This window comes from Salmo salar, chromosome ssa09, assembly GCF_905237065.1.
Source record: "Salmo salar chromosome ssa09, Ssal_v3.1, whole genome shotgun sequence".
NCBI lineage: Eukaryota > Metazoa > Chordata > Actinopteri > Salmoniformes > Salmonidae > Salmo > Salmo salar.
The window spans coordinates 49,154,692-49,172,388 of record NC_059450.1 but is presented as its reverse complement, the minus strand read 5'-3'; the positions used below and the strand labels follow the sequence as shown (position 1 = coordinate 49,172,388).

The 17,697-nt window shown below is 46.2% G+C and overlaps 2 protein-coding genes across 3 annotated transcripts in view; both read left to right on the top strand.

The window, feature by feature from the left end:
* Nucleotides 1-4,943, top strand: part of LOC106611421 (polypeptide N-acetylgalactosaminyltransferase 16) — a 199,861-nt gene extending 194,918 nt beyond the window's left edge. The window contains exons 13-15 of the mRNA XM_045723766.1: nucleotides 1,670-1,799; nucleotides 2,303-2,419; nucleotides 3,382-4,943. Of these exons, the coding sequence (XP_045579722.1) occupies nucleotides 1,670-1,799; nucleotides 2,303-2,419; nucleotides 3,382-3,525 (391 nt within the window). The 3' untranslated portion in view covers nucleotides 3,526-4,943. The remainder of the gene's footprint in view (nucleotides 1-1,669; nucleotides 1,800-2,302; nucleotides 2,420-3,381) is intronic.
* Nucleotides 4,944-8,247: 3,304 nt separating this feature from the next.
* Nucleotides 8,248-17,697, top strand: part of numb (NUMB endocytic adaptor protein) — a 228,040-nt gene continuing 218,590 nt past the window's right edge. For both annotated transcript variants that reach the window (XM_045723764.1, XM_045723763.1), the window contains exon 1: nucleotides 8,248-8,475. The gene's annotated coding sequence lies outside the window, so the exon portion shown is untranslated. The remainder of the gene's footprint in view (nucleotides 8,476-17,697) is intronic.

The following is a 17,697-nucleotide window of genomic DNA, read 5'->3' as shown; positions in this document are numbered from 1 at the left end:
CTCTCTCTCTTCCTACCTCCTGTTCCTCTCTCTCTTCATTACCTCCTGTTCCTCTCTCGCTCTCTTCCTACCTCCTGTTCCTCTCTCTTCATTACCTCCCGTTCCTCTCTCTCCATTACCTCCTGTACCTCTCTCTCCATTACCTCCTGTTTCTCTCTCTCAATTACCTCCTGTTCATCTCTCTCTCTCTTCATTACCTCCTGTTCCTCTCTCTCTCTCCATTACCTCCTGTTCCTCTCTCTCTCTCCATTACCTCCTGTTCCTCTCTCTCTCTCCATTACCTCCTGTTCCTCTCTCTCTCTCCATTACCTCCTGTTCCTCTCTCTCTCTCTCCATTACCTCCTGTTCCTCTCTCTCCCTCTCCATTACCTCCTGTCTCTCTCTCTCTCTCTCTCATTACCTCCTGTTCCTCTCTCTTCATTACCTCTCTCTCCATTACCTCCCGTTCCTCTCTCTCTTCATTACCTCCCGTTCCTCTCTCTCCATTACCTCCTGTTCCTCTCTCTCCATTAACTCCTGCTCCTCTCTCTCTTCCTACCTCCTGTTCCTCTCTCTCTTCATTACCTCCTGTTCCTCTCTCGCTCTCTTCCTACCTCCTGTTCCTCTCTCTCCATTACCTCCTGTTCCTCTCTCTCCATTACCTCCTGTTTCTCTCTCTCAATTACCTCCTGTTCATCTCTCTCTCTCTTCATTACCTCCTGTTCCTCTCTCTCTCTCCATTACCTCCTGTTCCTCTCTCTCTCTCTCCATTACCTCCTGTTCCTCTCTCTCTCTCCATTACCTCCTGTTCCTCTCTCTCTCTCTCCATTACCTCCTGTCTCTCTCTCTCTCCCTCTCCATTACCTCCTGTTCCTCTCTCTTCATTACCTCTCTCTCTCCATTACCTCCCGTTCCTCTCTCTCCATTACCTCCCGTTCCTCTCTCTCCATTACCTCCTGTTCCTCTCTCTCCATTACCTCCTGTCCCTCTCTCTCTTCCTACCTCCTGTTCCTCTCTCTCTTCATTACCTCCTGTTCCTCTCTCTTTTCCTACCTCCTGTTCCTCTCTCTCTCTCTTCATTACCTCCCGTTCCTCTCTCTCCATTACCTCCTGTTCCTCTTTCTCCATTACCTCCTGTTCCTCTCTCTCTCTCTTCATTACCTCCTGTTCCTGTCTCTCTCTCTTCATTACCTCCTGTTCCTGTCTCTCTCTCTTCCTACCTCCTGTTCCTCTCTCTCTCTCTTCCTTACCCCGTGTCTCTCTTTTTTTAAGCGTTTATTTTACCATGTCTAATGAAAATATTTGCAATCTTACTCACCCAAGCTCTCACAGTAAAAACAGCAAGAGGTTTATAAATATACATGTATTCAATAACCAGCAATTCAATTGTAAAGCTCTGTCTCTCTCTCTTTCTGTCTCTCTCTCCCTTTTCCTCCCTCCCCCATCTCCCTTTCTCTCTCCCTTTTGCTCTCTCACCTCTCTCTCTCATCGTTCTCTCTCACGTCTCTCTTCTATCACCTCTCTCATCTCTCTCTCCCTTTCTCTCTCCCTTTCGCTCTTTCCCTCTCACCTCTCTCTCATCATTCTCTCTCACGTCTCTCTTACCTCTCTCATCTCTTTCTCACGTCTCTCTCATCATACTCTATTACCTCTCTCTTACCTCTCTCATCTCACCTCTTGTGTCTCCCAGGATCCCGGAGCGGGATGCAGTGACCAGTGTGTTGAAACAGGGAGGGTTGTGTCTGGAGAGCCTTGGTTCAGACAGCCTGGGCCTAGCAGAGTGTAGTAGAGGCTCTGGAGCGATGAGGCCACAGTCACAGGTCAGTACCATCACCCACCACTAGGGACAGGTCAGTACCATCACCCACCACTAGGGACAGGTCAGTACCATCACCCACCACTAGGGACATGTCAGTACCATCACCCACCACTAGGGACAGGTCAGTACCATCACCCACCACTAGTGACAGGTCAGTACCATCACCCACCACTAGGGAGAGCTAGTGGTTATGGGAGTGTTAGTGTGTGTAGTAGTAATAATAATAATAATTTGGGGGGTGCTTGTGTGTGTTATTTCTCCTGTATGTTCAAGGAACAGCATGAGTGATTTAGCCTCCTGCCCCGTTGCTTTGAGATGCTGACTGTTGTTATCTGTCAGTCACTACTAACCCCATCTCTGTCTGTCTGTCTGTCTGTCTGTCTGTCTGTCTGTCTGTCTGTCTGTCTGTCTGTCTGTCTGTCTGTCTGTCTGTCTGTCTGTATCTCTCTCTGTCTGTCTGTCTCTCTCTCTCTCTGTCTCTCTCTCTCTGTCTGTCTTGTACAGAGATGGCAGCTGGTGGAGCCTCTTCTCCGCCAGCAGGACATCTGTCTGGCCATCACAGCTTTCACTGCCGGGTCAAAGGTCAAGATGGAACCCTGCAACATGAAAGAGCCCCGACAGGTGAGATAGACAGACAGGTGAGACAGATTGACAGGTAGACAGACAGGTGAGACAAATTGACAGACAGACAGGTGAGATAGACAGACAGGTGAGACAAATTGACAGATTGACAGACAGGTGAGACAAATTGACAGACAGGTGAGATAGACAGACAGACAGGTGAGATAGACAGACAGGTGAGACAGATTGACAGGTGAGATAGACAGAGACAGACAGACAGGTGTATATGGGACGTGGACCAGCCTCTCCTCTCCCTACGGCCCCGTCAGCCTTCCCATTATACTGTCTCCCAAGTGGGGCAGGGGTCTAAGGCACTGCATCTCAGTGCTAGAGGCGTCACTACAGACACCCTGGTTCGAATCCAGGCTGTATCACAACTGGCCGTGATTGGGAGTCCCATTCAGGTGGTGCACAATTGGAGCAGCGTCGTCTGGGTTTTCCCGGGGTAGGCCGTCATTGTAAATAAGAATTTGTTCTTAACTGACTTGCCTAGTTAAATAAAGGTTAAATACTGAGCTCTGGTCAACAGTAGTGTACTATATAGGGAATAGGCTGGCATTTGGGATGCTGGTCTGGTCTGAGGTTAGCCTCACAGCTACAGTATCATTCTATAATAACACACAAATCCTAGTTTGGATAGAAATGTGATTCCCTTTCTAAAGCCATATGTCATTCATGTTAATGTTGAGATCCTATCTAAAGCCATATCTATCTATCTATCTATCTATCTATCTATCTATCTATCTATCTATCTATCTATCTATCTATCTATCTATCTATCTATCTATCTATCTATCTATCTATCTATCTATCTATCTATCTATCTATCTATCTATCTATCTATCTATCTATCTATCTATCTATCTATCTATCTATCCCCCGTCTCTCTCTCTCCTCCCCTACCTCTTTCTCTTCTTTCCCTCCCTCCCCCCTCCCTCCCCATCTTTCTACCCCTCCTGTAGAAGTGGAAGCAGAAAGGGCCGACCCTGCAGCACATGGTTAGTGGTCTGTGTCTTGACAGTCAGCTTTCTGTTGGCCCTCCTGCCATCACTCAGTGTTGGCCCCAACTGGCCAGTCAGGTCTGGGAGCCACAACTCATCACCTGATTACATTAAACCTGGTGGCCGGAGAGAAGAGGTGGAAGAGGAAGAGGAACTCTGGTGGCCGGAGAGAAAAGGAGGAAGAGGAACTCTGGTGGCTGGGGAGAAGAGGAGGAAGATGAAGAGTTTGGTGGAATGGAGGAGAGGAGCGAAAGAGGCAGAGGCGATATTGGGCTTGGCATGCAGAGGACACAAAGAATCACGTCTGTCTCCGCACTGTCCTCCTTCCCTCCGTGGGAGACTGAGGAGAGAGAGAGGGGAGACAAGAATGTGGTAAACAACTCTACTTTGTTGATGTTTACCCCGGATGTTTCTGTCACGAGTGTCAGACTGACAAGAGTCACACCAAGGAGCCTGAGATGAAAGACCTGGAGGCCTTCAACAACCGACCTGGAACGGACACAAGCCTGTTAGAGGCCTCAACTGTACATTATCAGAAGTCTGTGCCCATATTCATAAAGAGTCTCAGAGTAGGAGTGTTGATCCTAGATCATAATGAATAACATTACATGGACCTGGGGGACCTGATCCTAGATCATAATGAATAACATTACATGGACCTGATCCTAGATCATAATGAATAACATTACATGGACCTGATCCTAGATCATAATGAATAACATTACATGGACCTGGCGGACCTGATCCTAGATCATAATGACCTGGGGGACCTGATCCTAGATCATAATGAATAACATTACATGGACTTGGGGGACCTGATCCTAGATCATAATGACCTGGGGGACCTGATCTTAGATTATAATGAATAACATTACATGGACCTGGGGGACCTGATCCTAGATCATAATGACCTGGGGGACCTGATCCTACATCATAATGACCTGGGGGACCTGATTCTAGATCATAATGACCAGGGGGACCTGATCCTAGATCATAATGAATAACATTACATGGACCAGGGGGACCTGATCCTAGATCATAATGACCTGGGGGACTTGATCCTAGATCATAATGACCTGGGGAACCTGATCCTAGAACATAATGACCTGGGGGACCTGATCCTAGATCATAATGAATAACATTACATGGACCAGGGGGACCTGATCCTAGATCATAATGACCTGGGGGACCTGATCCTAGATCATAATGACCTGGGGGATGTGAGACGCGTTATGAATATGGGCCCAGGTCTTACCTGTACACTGTCACAACTTCAACTGTTTCTTGCACATCTCACATTTTATTGTCCTTCAATAAATCCCGGACAACAAATTGCAAAATGTGTATATTTCACTGAATAGCTGTTTTTAAAAAAGTGTTCACGTAAAGCATTTTCAGGAACATTATTTGTTGTTTTGCATGGTCGAGCCCCAAAATAATGTTTAGTTTTTTTCTTTGTGATTTTTATGTAAATATTAATAAACACAAAAAATCTGCTTGGATTTTGCATTCAAGTTAAAGTACGTTGTTGGTATAATGATCGGTTTCCAGTTCTTTAAATGCATAATCATTAGCCTGGGTACCAGTCAGTTTGTGCCATCTTGCCACTTCTTGTCACAAGAAGGTACCCAGGCTACTGTTATCCTACTTTTGTTGTTGTTGACACGGAGATACAGTACCATGCATGTCCAAGAGGGGGAGAGAATTCATTCTAATGTACAGTTACCCAGAACGTGAGAACGTGTCGGCTGCGGCACCACTAGAGGGCAGGTTAACCTCATAAATAGATAATGTTGGTACACAAAAAGTATCTGCCTTCATGCAGCCGATGGTACTTGTTGTGTTCGTAACCAAGCGGGAATTTATCACATACGACTTGGAAAAATCTACTTATACGGCCCTCCAACAGGTAATTACTAGTGGGAAACTCTATCATAGTGGGAAACTCCTCTATCGTAGTGGGAAACTCTGTCACCTACTAAGAAAATGACCTTGATACATCATTTTTTTGGCAGTTAAATGCAACAAAACGATCTTCATTTTTTTTAACATTATAAATTTGTTAAAAGCAGGATAGCATTTTTGTTTGTTTATGGTTTACACAGCTTGTTGGCCAATAGCTAATCAGCGTTTCACAACGAGTTCAAAGCACTTGAATTCATCCAACTGGTATTTTACAAATTCCCACCTCCTACGTGATTACAAACGCAGCATCTGTGTCTGAGAAGGGCTGTTTTTGTAACTTACGTGGGGTGTATTCATTCCTGCAAAACATAGGAGAAAAAAAGTGCAACGTAAAACTTGTTGCAACAAAAAAAAAATTGTGTTTCTTTTAGGTCAAGTTCAGGTCCCATTTCATCCCGTTTGCTTCCATTTGGTTCCTTGTGAATACACCCCAGATCTTTCAAGAATAGAATGGCCACTCTCCTGTCCATCAAACCTGTGTGTCGTGACTATTTTCTGTTCTCACTCACCATGGTTGTCCCTATCCTCTCGCCTTTCTCCCCAAGTGTGCAGCTGTTTCACTTGCCTTCATGGATTACAAAAGGAAATGACTGGTACATGGAAACTACCTCCAGCCCATGCCTACACCAATCTAATGCTTTTACATTTGTTGGGAGTAGTGAACGAGTGCACACTTCGGAAAGATTATTGGGGCGCATCCCCATAAGTCCTAACACCCACTGAATGAGCTTAGCAACAATGACAGGGTCCTGAGCCTGTTCGGACCGTAGTCTCTGGGTTAGAGAGCATCACACACAGACAGGAGACTCTCTGGGTTAGAGAGCATCACACACAGACAGGAGACTCTCTCTGGGTTAGAGAGCATCACACACAGACAGGAGACTCTCTCTGGGTTAGAGAGCATCACACACAGACAGGAGACTCTCTGGGTTAGAGAGCATTACACACAGACAGGAGACTCTCTCTGGGTTAGAGAGCATCACACACAGACAGGAGACTCTCTCTGGGTTAGAGAGCATTACACACAGACAGGATACTCTCTCTGGGTTAGAGAGCATTACACACAGACAGCAGACTCTCTCTGGGTTAGAGAGCATCACACACAGACAGGAGACTCTCTCTGGGTTTATTGACCACCATGATGAGATAGGGAATAGGGTGCCATTTAAGACACCATGTAGTGCACTACTTTCAACCAGGAATGGCACCCTATTCCCTATGTAAGTGCACTACTTTTGACCAGGAATGACACCCTATTCCCTATGTTGTGCACTACTTTTAACCTGATTCCTATGGGCCCTGGTCAAAAGAAGTGGGGGTCATAGGGCTCAGGTAAAAAGGAGTGACTCATTGCTGGCCTTTTGATTGGTGCAGAGCACAAGGAGTTACTGAGAGGAATATATGGCTTTATGGCTCTGCAATTCATCCCTGTGTCACCACTACAGAATGAAGTGTTCATTCTAATGAATCGTGAAGGAAAAAGTCACCTTATGACATTATATGTTTACAAAGGTTAAGGACCCACCTGGCCATCATGAGTCGGTCTATGCAGGTTAAGGACCCACCTGGCCATCATGAGTCAGTCTATGCAGGTTAAGGACCCACCTGGCCATCATGAGTTGGTCTATGTAGGTTAAGGACCCACCTGGCCATCATGAGTAGGTCTATGCAGGTTAAAGACCCACCTGGCCATCTTGAGTCGGTCTATGCAGGTTAAGGACCCACCTGGCCATCATGAGTCGGTCCATGCAGGTTAAGGACCCACCTAGCCATCATGAGTCAGTCTATGCAGGTTAAGGACCCACCTGACAATCATGAGTCGGTCTATGCCGGTTAAGAACCCACCTGGCCATCATGAGTCGGTCTATGCAGGTTAAGGACCCACCTGGCCATCATTACATTTTACATTTTAGTCATTTAGCAGACGCTCTTATCCAGAGCGACTTACAGTAGTGAATGCATACATTTCATACATTTTTTTCTCCGTACTGGTCCCCCGTGGGAATCGAACCCACAACCCTGGCGTTGCAAACACCATGGTCTACCGACTGAGCCACACGGTCTATTCAGGTTAAGGACGCACCTGGCCATCATGAGTCGGTCTATGCAATTTAAGGACCCACCTGGCCATCATGAGTCGGTCTATGCAGGTTAAGGACCCACCTGTGCTTCTTTCACATGCATTGCTTGCTGTTTGGGGTTTTAGGCTGGGTTTCTGTACAGCACTTTGAGATATCAGCTGATGTACGAAGGGCTATATAAATAAATTTGATTTGATTTGACATGGCCATCATGAGTCGGTCTATGCAGGTTAAGGACCCACCTGACCATCATGAGTCGGTCTATGCAGGTTAAGGACCCACCTGACCATCATGAGTCGGTCTATGCAGGTTAAGGACCCACCTGGCCATCATGAGTCGGTCTATGCAGGTTAAGGACCCACCTGACCATCATGAGTCGGTCTATGCAGGTTAAGGACCCACCTGACCATCATGAGTCGGTCTATGCAGGTTAAGGACCCACCTGGCCATCATGAGTCGGTCTATGCAGGTTAAGGACCCACCTGGCCATCATGAGTCGGTCTATGCAGGTTAAGAACCCACCTGGCCATCATGAGTCGGTCTATGCAGGTTAAGGACCCACCTGACCATCATGAGTCGGTCTATGCAGGTTAAGGACTCACCTGGCCATCATGAGTCGGTCTATTCAGATGAGCTCTATTCTATCAAAAAAATCTTATTGGAATCACATTTTTATAGATGGTGTATTTTCAAAATGCACACCATACATACACACCACAAAAGTGACCGGTTGTAAAGTCCTGCCACGTTCATGAACACCTTGAATTTCACCTTATACTTGCAGACATTGCTCAATGGATTAGGACAGGGGCAGTCCGTTGCGATGGGCGAGGTTTGGTTGAATCTGCGAGTGGACTGGCAGGTGAAACTGGACTGCTAGCTAGTGAATATAGCAGCAGGATAAGAGTTCATTTCCAACACTTCTCTGGAATTTAAATCGTTCATGTTCGAGAGATTGGTGATTTGAATTTGACTGACTTTTTTTTTGGATCGGGGCCCTGATTCACAGGTAAAGAGACAAGTTAGGTAATTTTGAAAATGATAACTATTTACCGTTCGTCGGGGGAGCTTACTAGAAGAAGAAAAAATATATATGTTTTGGCTGGGGTTCATTGCTAGCGACGCTAGCTATCCAGCAAATGCTAACTTGGTAACTAGCTAGCTGCTGCATTTAATGAACCGAATGAGCTACACGTTAGCGCATACTGGTACGTTATACTTTTAAACTAGCAGTCAGAGAACTATATATATTAATGTTGGTTTACCAGCCAATTTAACGTCTGTGGAAGTGTCATGACGACTCTAGAAGCTAGTTAGCTAGCTAACGTTGGCTAACTAGCTAGCCAGGTAACGTTGACGTTAGTTAACTAGCGGGTAAAAGGTCGGTGCTAACCAACGTTATCGCCTTTAACGACGTCGTTAGAAAAACTTTGCTAAGCTACTTGGCCGACGGTACTAGTAGCTGGCTACTGTCCCGAGTAGCTAGCTAGCTAACGTTGTGTATTCACATCATTTAACTATCACTTGATTTTTTTTTATTTTTATGATAACTAGGTAACGTTAGAGGTAGTTTTTTTGTTTTAAGTGAAAATGTATAACAGAATATGGCCTCAACCTTAGCTACGCATAGATATTTGTAACGTTAGTCCCAAAAGATTCTTGACTAACGTTTTAACTAGCTAACTTAGTTATCTCAATTTAGATAATTAACGCTAGCTGGCTGCCTAAAGTAGATAACCTGTCAGTTAATCGGGTTGAAGTATTTTCACGGTAATGGTCGATTGTTTCAAGTAGCTTCACCTGAATGGTAACGTGAGTTCAGCAGGTAGAGTCACCTGAATGGTAACGTGAGTTCAGCAGGTAGAGTCACCTGAATGGTAACGTGAGTTCAGCAGGTAGAGTCACCTGAATGGTAACGTGAGTTCAGCAGGTAGAGTCACCTGAATGGTAACGTGAGTTCAGCAGGTAGAGTCACCTGAATGGTAACGTGAGTTCAGCAGGTAGAGTCGGGGACGAGAACACTCAGACAACAGGGAATGAGGTCGAATCCCGGCATAGGCATGTTATTTTGAAAATCATTGTGAAACCACACTTTCTGCACATTGTATTTAGTAATGTATAAGGTTCTGTCTTAAGCGTCCTAAATAATGCCATAGATTCAGTGTTTGACAGCAAAAAAAGGGGATTCAAAGCATAATGGCTGGTGCGAACCTGTATGGTACCAGATAATAAGCTATTAAGACCTGTGACTAGTCAACTTGTATGGTACCTGATTATAAGCTATTAAAACCTGTGACTAGTCAACTTGTATGGTACCTGATAATAAGCTATTAAAACCTGTGACTAGTCAACTTGTATGGTACCTGATAATAAGCTATTAAGACCTGTGACTAGTCAACTTGTATGGTACCTGATAATAAGCTATTAAGACCTGTGACTAGTCAACCTGTATGGTACCTGATAATAAGCTATTAAGACCTGCGACTAGTCGCTGCCCCACGGAGATTTGATGAATATTGAGGAAAAAAACAAATATATGAATCTCAAACGCTGCTTTTCATTGCTGACCTGCAGATGTCAATAATGTTCATTGTGTTTAAAAGCTCGGAGTAATGAATCGTTTTTCAGCACAATGTGGTGAATGCCCCAAAGGCTTCAGAAAGCCTCGGTTTCCCATCAATAACAATGTCGGAGTTGATTTTCCAACACCCGACTAGCTGACATACACTTGCCTCGATGCCAAGTAGAGGTGGCCGGGTGGGCACAATATGGTCTTGCCTGCAACCCGCGTCCTCCAGGGAAGACCAGGGAAGAACCGCCCAGGGAAGAACCCATCCCCTCTTCTATTGGCTCCTAGCAGATAGGAGAACTAACATGCAGACTACACCGCTCGCGTCGCGTGCCGAGCGTTGCAAAATAAATTGAGACATGCATGTTATTCAATTATTGCACCCACACTGCATGCGCACACCATCGAGCGTCTTCGTTGCCAAGGGATAAAATAGAAGTCAGTTCTATTTCTGACGCAGATCGCGCTGCAAGTCCTGCCTCTCCCATCTCCTCATTGGTTTATAGAAGCAGATACCCACGTGCCATCTCCTCATTGGTTATACCCACGTGGGTGACTGAAAGACGAATGGAGGTCAGTGGTGGTAATACAACTTTATGAAAATCACCATATAAATCCAAAGAAGAAAAAGCCTGGAAGGAGGAGAGATGACTAGAAATGTATTTGGTTGACTGTTTTTATGTGTGGATTAATTGTCGGAGTAGAGGACCTTGTGCATTTCAGGTAAAATAACAACTCAACGTTTATATCCCAGGACAAATTAGCTAGCAACAGCAAGCTAGCTAAATAGGACAAATTAGCTAGCAACTGCAAACTAGCTAAATAGGACAAATTAGCTAGCAACTGCAAGCTAGGTAAATAGGACAAATTAGCTAGCAACTGCAAGCTAGCTAGCTAAATTGCCATAAATGTTTAATGCTTTTCGACCTGTCCCCAAATTAATATAATTGGTTCAGAGTTTGTTTTGATATTTTAACCTGTGTGTCTTGATCGCGATTGGTGTGGGGGGACAAAATCAATTTGCGCACGATTGCGCGTGGCCGGTTGGGTACGGTGTATCGGGTTAGGAGAACTAACGTAGTGGGTTAGGAGAATGACATTTTAAGGTTAGGAAAAGGGTTAAGCTTAGCTAAAATCCGACAAGGAAGTAGTCAAGAGAAGAGGTGGCAGGGTTTCCCTGGACTCTTCTTCCCTGGTCTTGGCCAGGATGTGGGTCACAGTCAGATTCTTCTCGGCGGGCAGGGAGTGAAACTCAACACTTTGCCGACATGCGTAATATTCCATTTAGTCATCGTCAGATTGTGTGTCACGATCCCAACAGCCCCTGTTCTGTTGACTATTCAAATCTGTCCTCGTTGAGATTCTCAGTGGTATTCCCGTCAAATACAATAGCGAGGAATGTGATCAGACTGACACACACAGCCTCCTGACTCCCTTCCCTCCTTCCTGGAAACATTTCCCACAGAGATTAGGTTATGGGATGGTGTTGTAGGCTATCTGAATAACTGTCAACATTCACCAAAAAAGTCTTTCTAGAACCCATCATGGCTTTTTCCTATTCTTGTGCTATGAATTGCTATGAATTGATTCAACAATCACTCCCAACAGATCAATTGAAGCTGATTTACTGTGAATGCAGTTTGATTGCCCACTAGAAAACGAACATGTGCTGTTGATTGGTTTGTGCGTTTCTATTAGGGGAAGGAAACAAATGTGTGTTTTCATTAGTACTCCCTAACCACATGACTCCTATTGGTTGATTGGTTTGTCTGTTTTCATTAGTACTCCCTAACCACATGACTCCTATTGGTTGATTGGTTTGTCTGTTTTCATTAGTACTCCCTAACCACATGACTCCTATTGGTTGATTGGTTTGTCTGTTTTCATTAGTACTCCCTAACCACATAACTCCTGTTGGTTGATTGGTTTGTCTGTTTTCATTAGTAGTCCCAAACTACATGACTCCTTACTGATTTTGCTGCTTAAATAATAATACTTTTTTGTTGTTGTTGTTGGTCAATATGATGTTCTCGTTAGCCGCAATGAGGCCCTCTCTTCTCTCCTGGCACTCCCTTTTTGGCTGGGCTTTTTCAGAGCAACGACAAACTTGATATCACCGTCTTTGTGCATGTTTGGAGCTCATATCTTTTCATCCTCGGGAGGATGACTGAAAATTCTTTGTATCAAAGGCCTTGGCTATGACCGAGGAGCAGAATGGCGGAGGAGCAGAATTTCGGCCCGGGACTCGGTCTGTGACGGACGGACGGACGGACCGTCCGTCCGTCCCGTCCCGTCCCGTCCCGTAAATTCAACGCTAAAGCCCATTTGAAAGGAAATGTTCCCGCGTTGGTCGTAGATGGCATTCACGGTGAACGCTGCGTATGTCGGCTTAATCATAAATTACCGTTACGTTTCTAGCAGGAAATCTGAAACGCTTCAGCCATATGGATTGAATAGAGCCCTTAACTGCTGCCTGGTCGGTGTGTTTTGTGTTGGGTCTCTGGAGGCCTTCTCCTCACCTAGCTTCCATCCGTCCATGTGACTGACTGATCAGTGATACAGCACCTGTAGACCGACAGACACAGATAAGCTGGCTGTACTAGCTGGCTGTACTGGCTGGCTGTGCTGGCTGTACTGGCTGGCTGGCTGTACTAGCTGGCTGGCTGTACTAGCTGGCTGTGCTGGCTGTACTGGCTGGCTGTACTAGCTGGCTGGCTGTACTAGCTGGCTGGCTGTACTAGCTGGCTGTACTAGCTGGCTGTACTGGCTGGCTGTACTGGCTGGCTGTACTGGCTGGCTGTACTAGCTGGCTGGCTGGCTGGCTGGCTGTACTAGCTGGCTGTGCTAGCTGGCTGGCTGTACTAGCTGGCTGTACTAGCTGGCTGCACTGACTGCTCATTGAGTTGATGGTTTATTTGATCACTCCAGTCTGATAACCAGGGAGTAGCACAGCAGTGGGATCCGTTCTGCTGTTCTGATTTGTTCACTCCAATCATTCAGTCCATGACCTGGTAAACTGATTCATCCTGCTGGTGTTCTGCTGTTGTGGGACAATATGCTATTTTTCCATGTTCAATGTTCCATCCTAAAATTAGGAATGAGCGATGGCTTTGATGTCTGGTCAAACAGATGGAAAAGGGTTCCGAATACATTAGAAATGCAACATTGAAGTAGAGACTAGGCAAGTCAGTTAAGAACAAATTCTTAGCTGATACCTGGTGTGTGTGTGTGTATACCTCTCATAGGCTAAACAGAACAAACTGTGTGTGTACCTGTCATAGCTGATACCTGGTGTGTGTGTGTGTGTGTGTGTACCTCTCATAGGCTAAACAGAACAACCTGTGTGTTGTTGTGTCTCATCCTAGTCTGGTCCGGTGGCCCTGCTGGTGGCTGGGTTCTGCTGCAGTCACCACCACGAGTCTGCACGTTGCCGTGGCTCTTGTTCCCTGGTAACGGCAGCGGTTGCTGGGTGACGTGGTGATGAGAGCATTTTGACCCAGTGTTCAGAATGATGCCCAGATATATGGAGGGGTCTTGGTGTTCTCTCCTGTGTGCGCGCACACACACACACACCAGGGTTTCCGTTAGGAAAATGCGGCGCCGGACATTTGACCAGCAGCGTTTTAATTTACCGGACCCATAAGGCATTGGGTGATTTAACCTGATTAGGCGTCCACCCACAGTGCTCAGAATTACATTTTAGGTTATGGTCATTCATCTTAACCGAACATGCGACTCCCGTAACGAAGCAGCCACTAAAATCTCCGTCCACAACCTGGAGATCTGTTCAGCATGATAACATGGAGGACACCTCCATTCACATCCTGGAGCTCTCTCTGTTCAACATGATAACATGGAGGACACCTCCATCCACATCCTGAAGCTCTCTCTGTTCAACATGATAACATGGAGGACACCTCCATCCACATCCTGGAGCTCTCTCTGTTCAACATGATAACATGGAGGACACCTCCATCCACATCCTGGAGCTCTCTCTGTTCAACATGATAACATGGAGGACACCTCCATCCACATCCTGGAGCTCTCTCTGTTCAACATGATAACATGGAGGACACCTCCATCCACATAGTGGAGCTCTCTCTGTTCAACATGATAACATGGTGGGAGGACACCTCCATCCACATCCAAGAGCTCTCTCTGTTCAACATGGTGGGAGGACACCTCCGTCCACATCCTGAAGCTCTCTCTGTTCAACATGGTGGGAGGACACCTCCGTCCACATCCTGAAGCTCTCTCTGTTCAACATGATAACATGGTGGGAGGACACCTCCGTCCACATCCTGAAGCTCTCTCTGTTCAACATGGTGGGAGGACACCTCCATCCACATCCTGAAGCTCTCTCTGTTCAACATGATAACATGGAGGACACCTCCGTCCACATCCTGGAGCTCTCTCTGTTCAACATGGTGGGAGGACACCTCCGTCCACATCCTGAAGCTCTCTCTGTTCAACATGATAACATGGAGGACACCTCCATCCACATCCTGGAGCTCTCTCTGTTCAACATGATAACATGGAGGACACCTCCATCCACATCCTGGAGCTCTCTCTGTTCAACATGGTGGGAGGACACCTCTGTCCACATCCTGGAGCTCTCTCTGTTCAACATGATAACATGGAGGACACCTCCATCCACATCCTGGAGCTCTCTCTGTTCAACATGATAACATGGTGGGAGGACACCTCCATCCACATCCTGAAGCTCTCTCTGTTCAACATGGTGGGAGGACACCTCTGTCCACATCCTGGAGCTCTCTCTGTTCAACATGATAACATGGAGGACACCTCCATCCACATCCTGGAGCTCTCTCTGTTCAACATGGTGGGAGGACACCTCTGTCCACATCCTGGAGCTCTCTCTGTTCAACATGATAACATGGAGGACACCTCCATCCACATCCTGGAGCTCTCTCTGTTCAACATGGTGGGAGGACACCTCTGTCCACATCCTGGAGCTCTCTCTGTTCAACATGATAACATGGTGAGAGGACACCTCCGTCCACATCCTGGAGCTCTCTCTGTTTAACATGGAGGACACCTCTATCCACATCCTGGAGCTCTCTCTGTTCAACATGATAACATGGAGGACACCTCCATCCACATCCAAGAGCTCTCTCTGTTCAACATGGTGGGAGGACACCTCCGTCCACATCCTGGAGCTCTCTCTGTTCAACATGATAACATGGAGGACACCTCCATCCACATCCTGAAGCTCTCTCTGTTCAACATGATAACATGGAGGACACCTCCATCCACATCCAAGAGCTCTCTCTGTTCAACATGGTGGGAGGACACCTCCATCCACATCCTGAAGCTCTCTCTGTTCAACATGGTGGGAGGACACCTCCATCCACATCCTGAAGCTCTCTCTGATCAACATGATAACATGGAGGACACCTCCATCCACATCCTGAAGCTCTCTCTGTTTAACATGATAACATGGAGGACACCTCCATCCACATCCTGAAGCTCTCTCTGTTCAACATGATAACATGGTGGGAGGACACCTCCGTCCACATCCTGGAGCTCTCTCTGTTCAACATGATAACATGGAGGACACCTCCATCCACATCCTGGAGCTCTCTCTGTTCTACTAGAAACTATTGACTCGGGTGTTCATTCTTATGTAAATGAGAGATTTCTGTATTTTAAATTTTTCAATAAATGTGCTAAAATCATGTTTTCACTTTCATTATCGAGTGTTGTGTGTAGATGGGTTAGAAATAATGAATTCAGGCTGTAACAAAATGTAGAATAAGTCAAGGGTTATGAATACTTCCTGAAGGTGCTGTATCATGGTCCAAACCACCAACACAGTCGTGAAGAGGGCACGACAACACCTCTTCCCCCTCAGGAGGCTGAAAAGATTTGGATCCTGAATAAGTTTTACAACTGCACCGTTGAGAGCATCTTGGCTGGCTTTATCACCGCTTGGTATGGCAACTGCTTGGCATCTGACTACAAGGTGCTACCGAGGGTAATGCGTATGGCCCAGTACATCACTGGGGCCAAACCTCCCGCCATCCAGGACCTCTATACCAGGCGGTGTCAGAGGAAGGCCCAAAAATGGTCAGTCTCCAGGCACCCAAGTCATAGACTGTTCTCTTTGCTACTGCTCGGCAAGCGGTACCAGAGTGCCAAGTCTAGGACCAAAATGCTCCTTAACAGCTTCTACCCCTCCCCCCAAGACATAAGACTGCTGAACGATTAATCAAATGGCTACCTGGACTATTTACATTGACATCCCCCTCCTATCTCCACACCACTGCCATTCTCTGTTGCATTAATCCCCTGTGACAGTAATCGAATAACCGTATAACTGACGATTTATAATAAGTCAAAACCCAGTTAATTTACCTCCAGTGACCGTGCTGCTCCTTTGGGTCCACAGTGGCATCAGCAGTAGAGCTGCCCTGCTGGGGGAAGCCAGCTTCCTGGTGACACATTTGTTTGGGTCATGGACAGTACAGATACAGTAGCGCAGATCCACTCCCGTTTACAGTCAAAAACCTACCCTCACATAGCCTCAATACAGGCCCGGTTGCTGCTCTCCTTCTGGTCAGGTACAGTAGAGGAGTTGTTGTTGTTGTTGTCATGTGGGGCCCAGACAGTCTGCCTGGGAGGACAAGTTATCCACAGGCTTTTCGGGCTACATATATACTGCTCAAAAAATAAAGGGAACACTTAAACAACACATCCTAGATCTGAATGAATGAAATAATCTTATTAAATACTTTTTCTTTACATAGTTGAATGTGCTGACAACAAAATCACACAAAAATAATCAATGGAAATCCAATTTATCAACACATGGAGGTCTGGATTTGGAGTCACACTCAAAATTAAAGTGGAAAACCACACTACAGGCTGATCCAACTTTGATGTAATGTCCTTAAAACAAGTCAAAATGAGGCTCAGTAGTGTGTGTAGCCTCCACGTGCCTGTATGACCTCCCTGGGCATGCTCCTGATGAGGTGGCGGATGGTCTCCTGAGGGATCTCCTCCCAGACCTGGACTAAAGCATCCGTCAACTCCTGGACAGTCTGTGGATTCAACGTGGCGTTGGTGGATGGAGCTAAATTGCCATAAATGTTTAATGCTTTTCGACCTGTCCCCAAATTAATATAATTGGTTCAGAGTTTGTTTTGATATTTTAACCTGTGTGTCTTGATCGCGATTGGTGTGGGGGACAAAATCAATTTGCGCACGATTGCGCGTGGCCGGTTGGGTACGGTGTATCGGGTTAGGAGAACTAACGTAGTGGGTTAGGAGAATGACATTTTAAGGTTAGGAAAAGGGTTAAGCTTAGCTAAAATCCGACAAGGAAGTAGTCAAGAGAAGAGGTGGCAGGGTTTCCCTGGACTCTTCTTCCCTGGTCTTGGCCAGGATGTGGGTCACAGTCAGATTCTTCTCGGCGGGCAGGGAGTGAAACTCAACACTTTGCCGACATGCGTAATATTCCATTTAGTCATCGTCAGATTGTGTGTCACGATCCCAACAGCCCCTGTTCTGTTGACTATTCAAATCTGTCCTCGTTGAGATTCTCAGTGGTATTCCCGTCAAATACAATAGCGAGGAATGTGATCAGACTGACACACACAGCCTCCTGACTCCCTTCGCTCCTTCCTGGAAACATTTCCC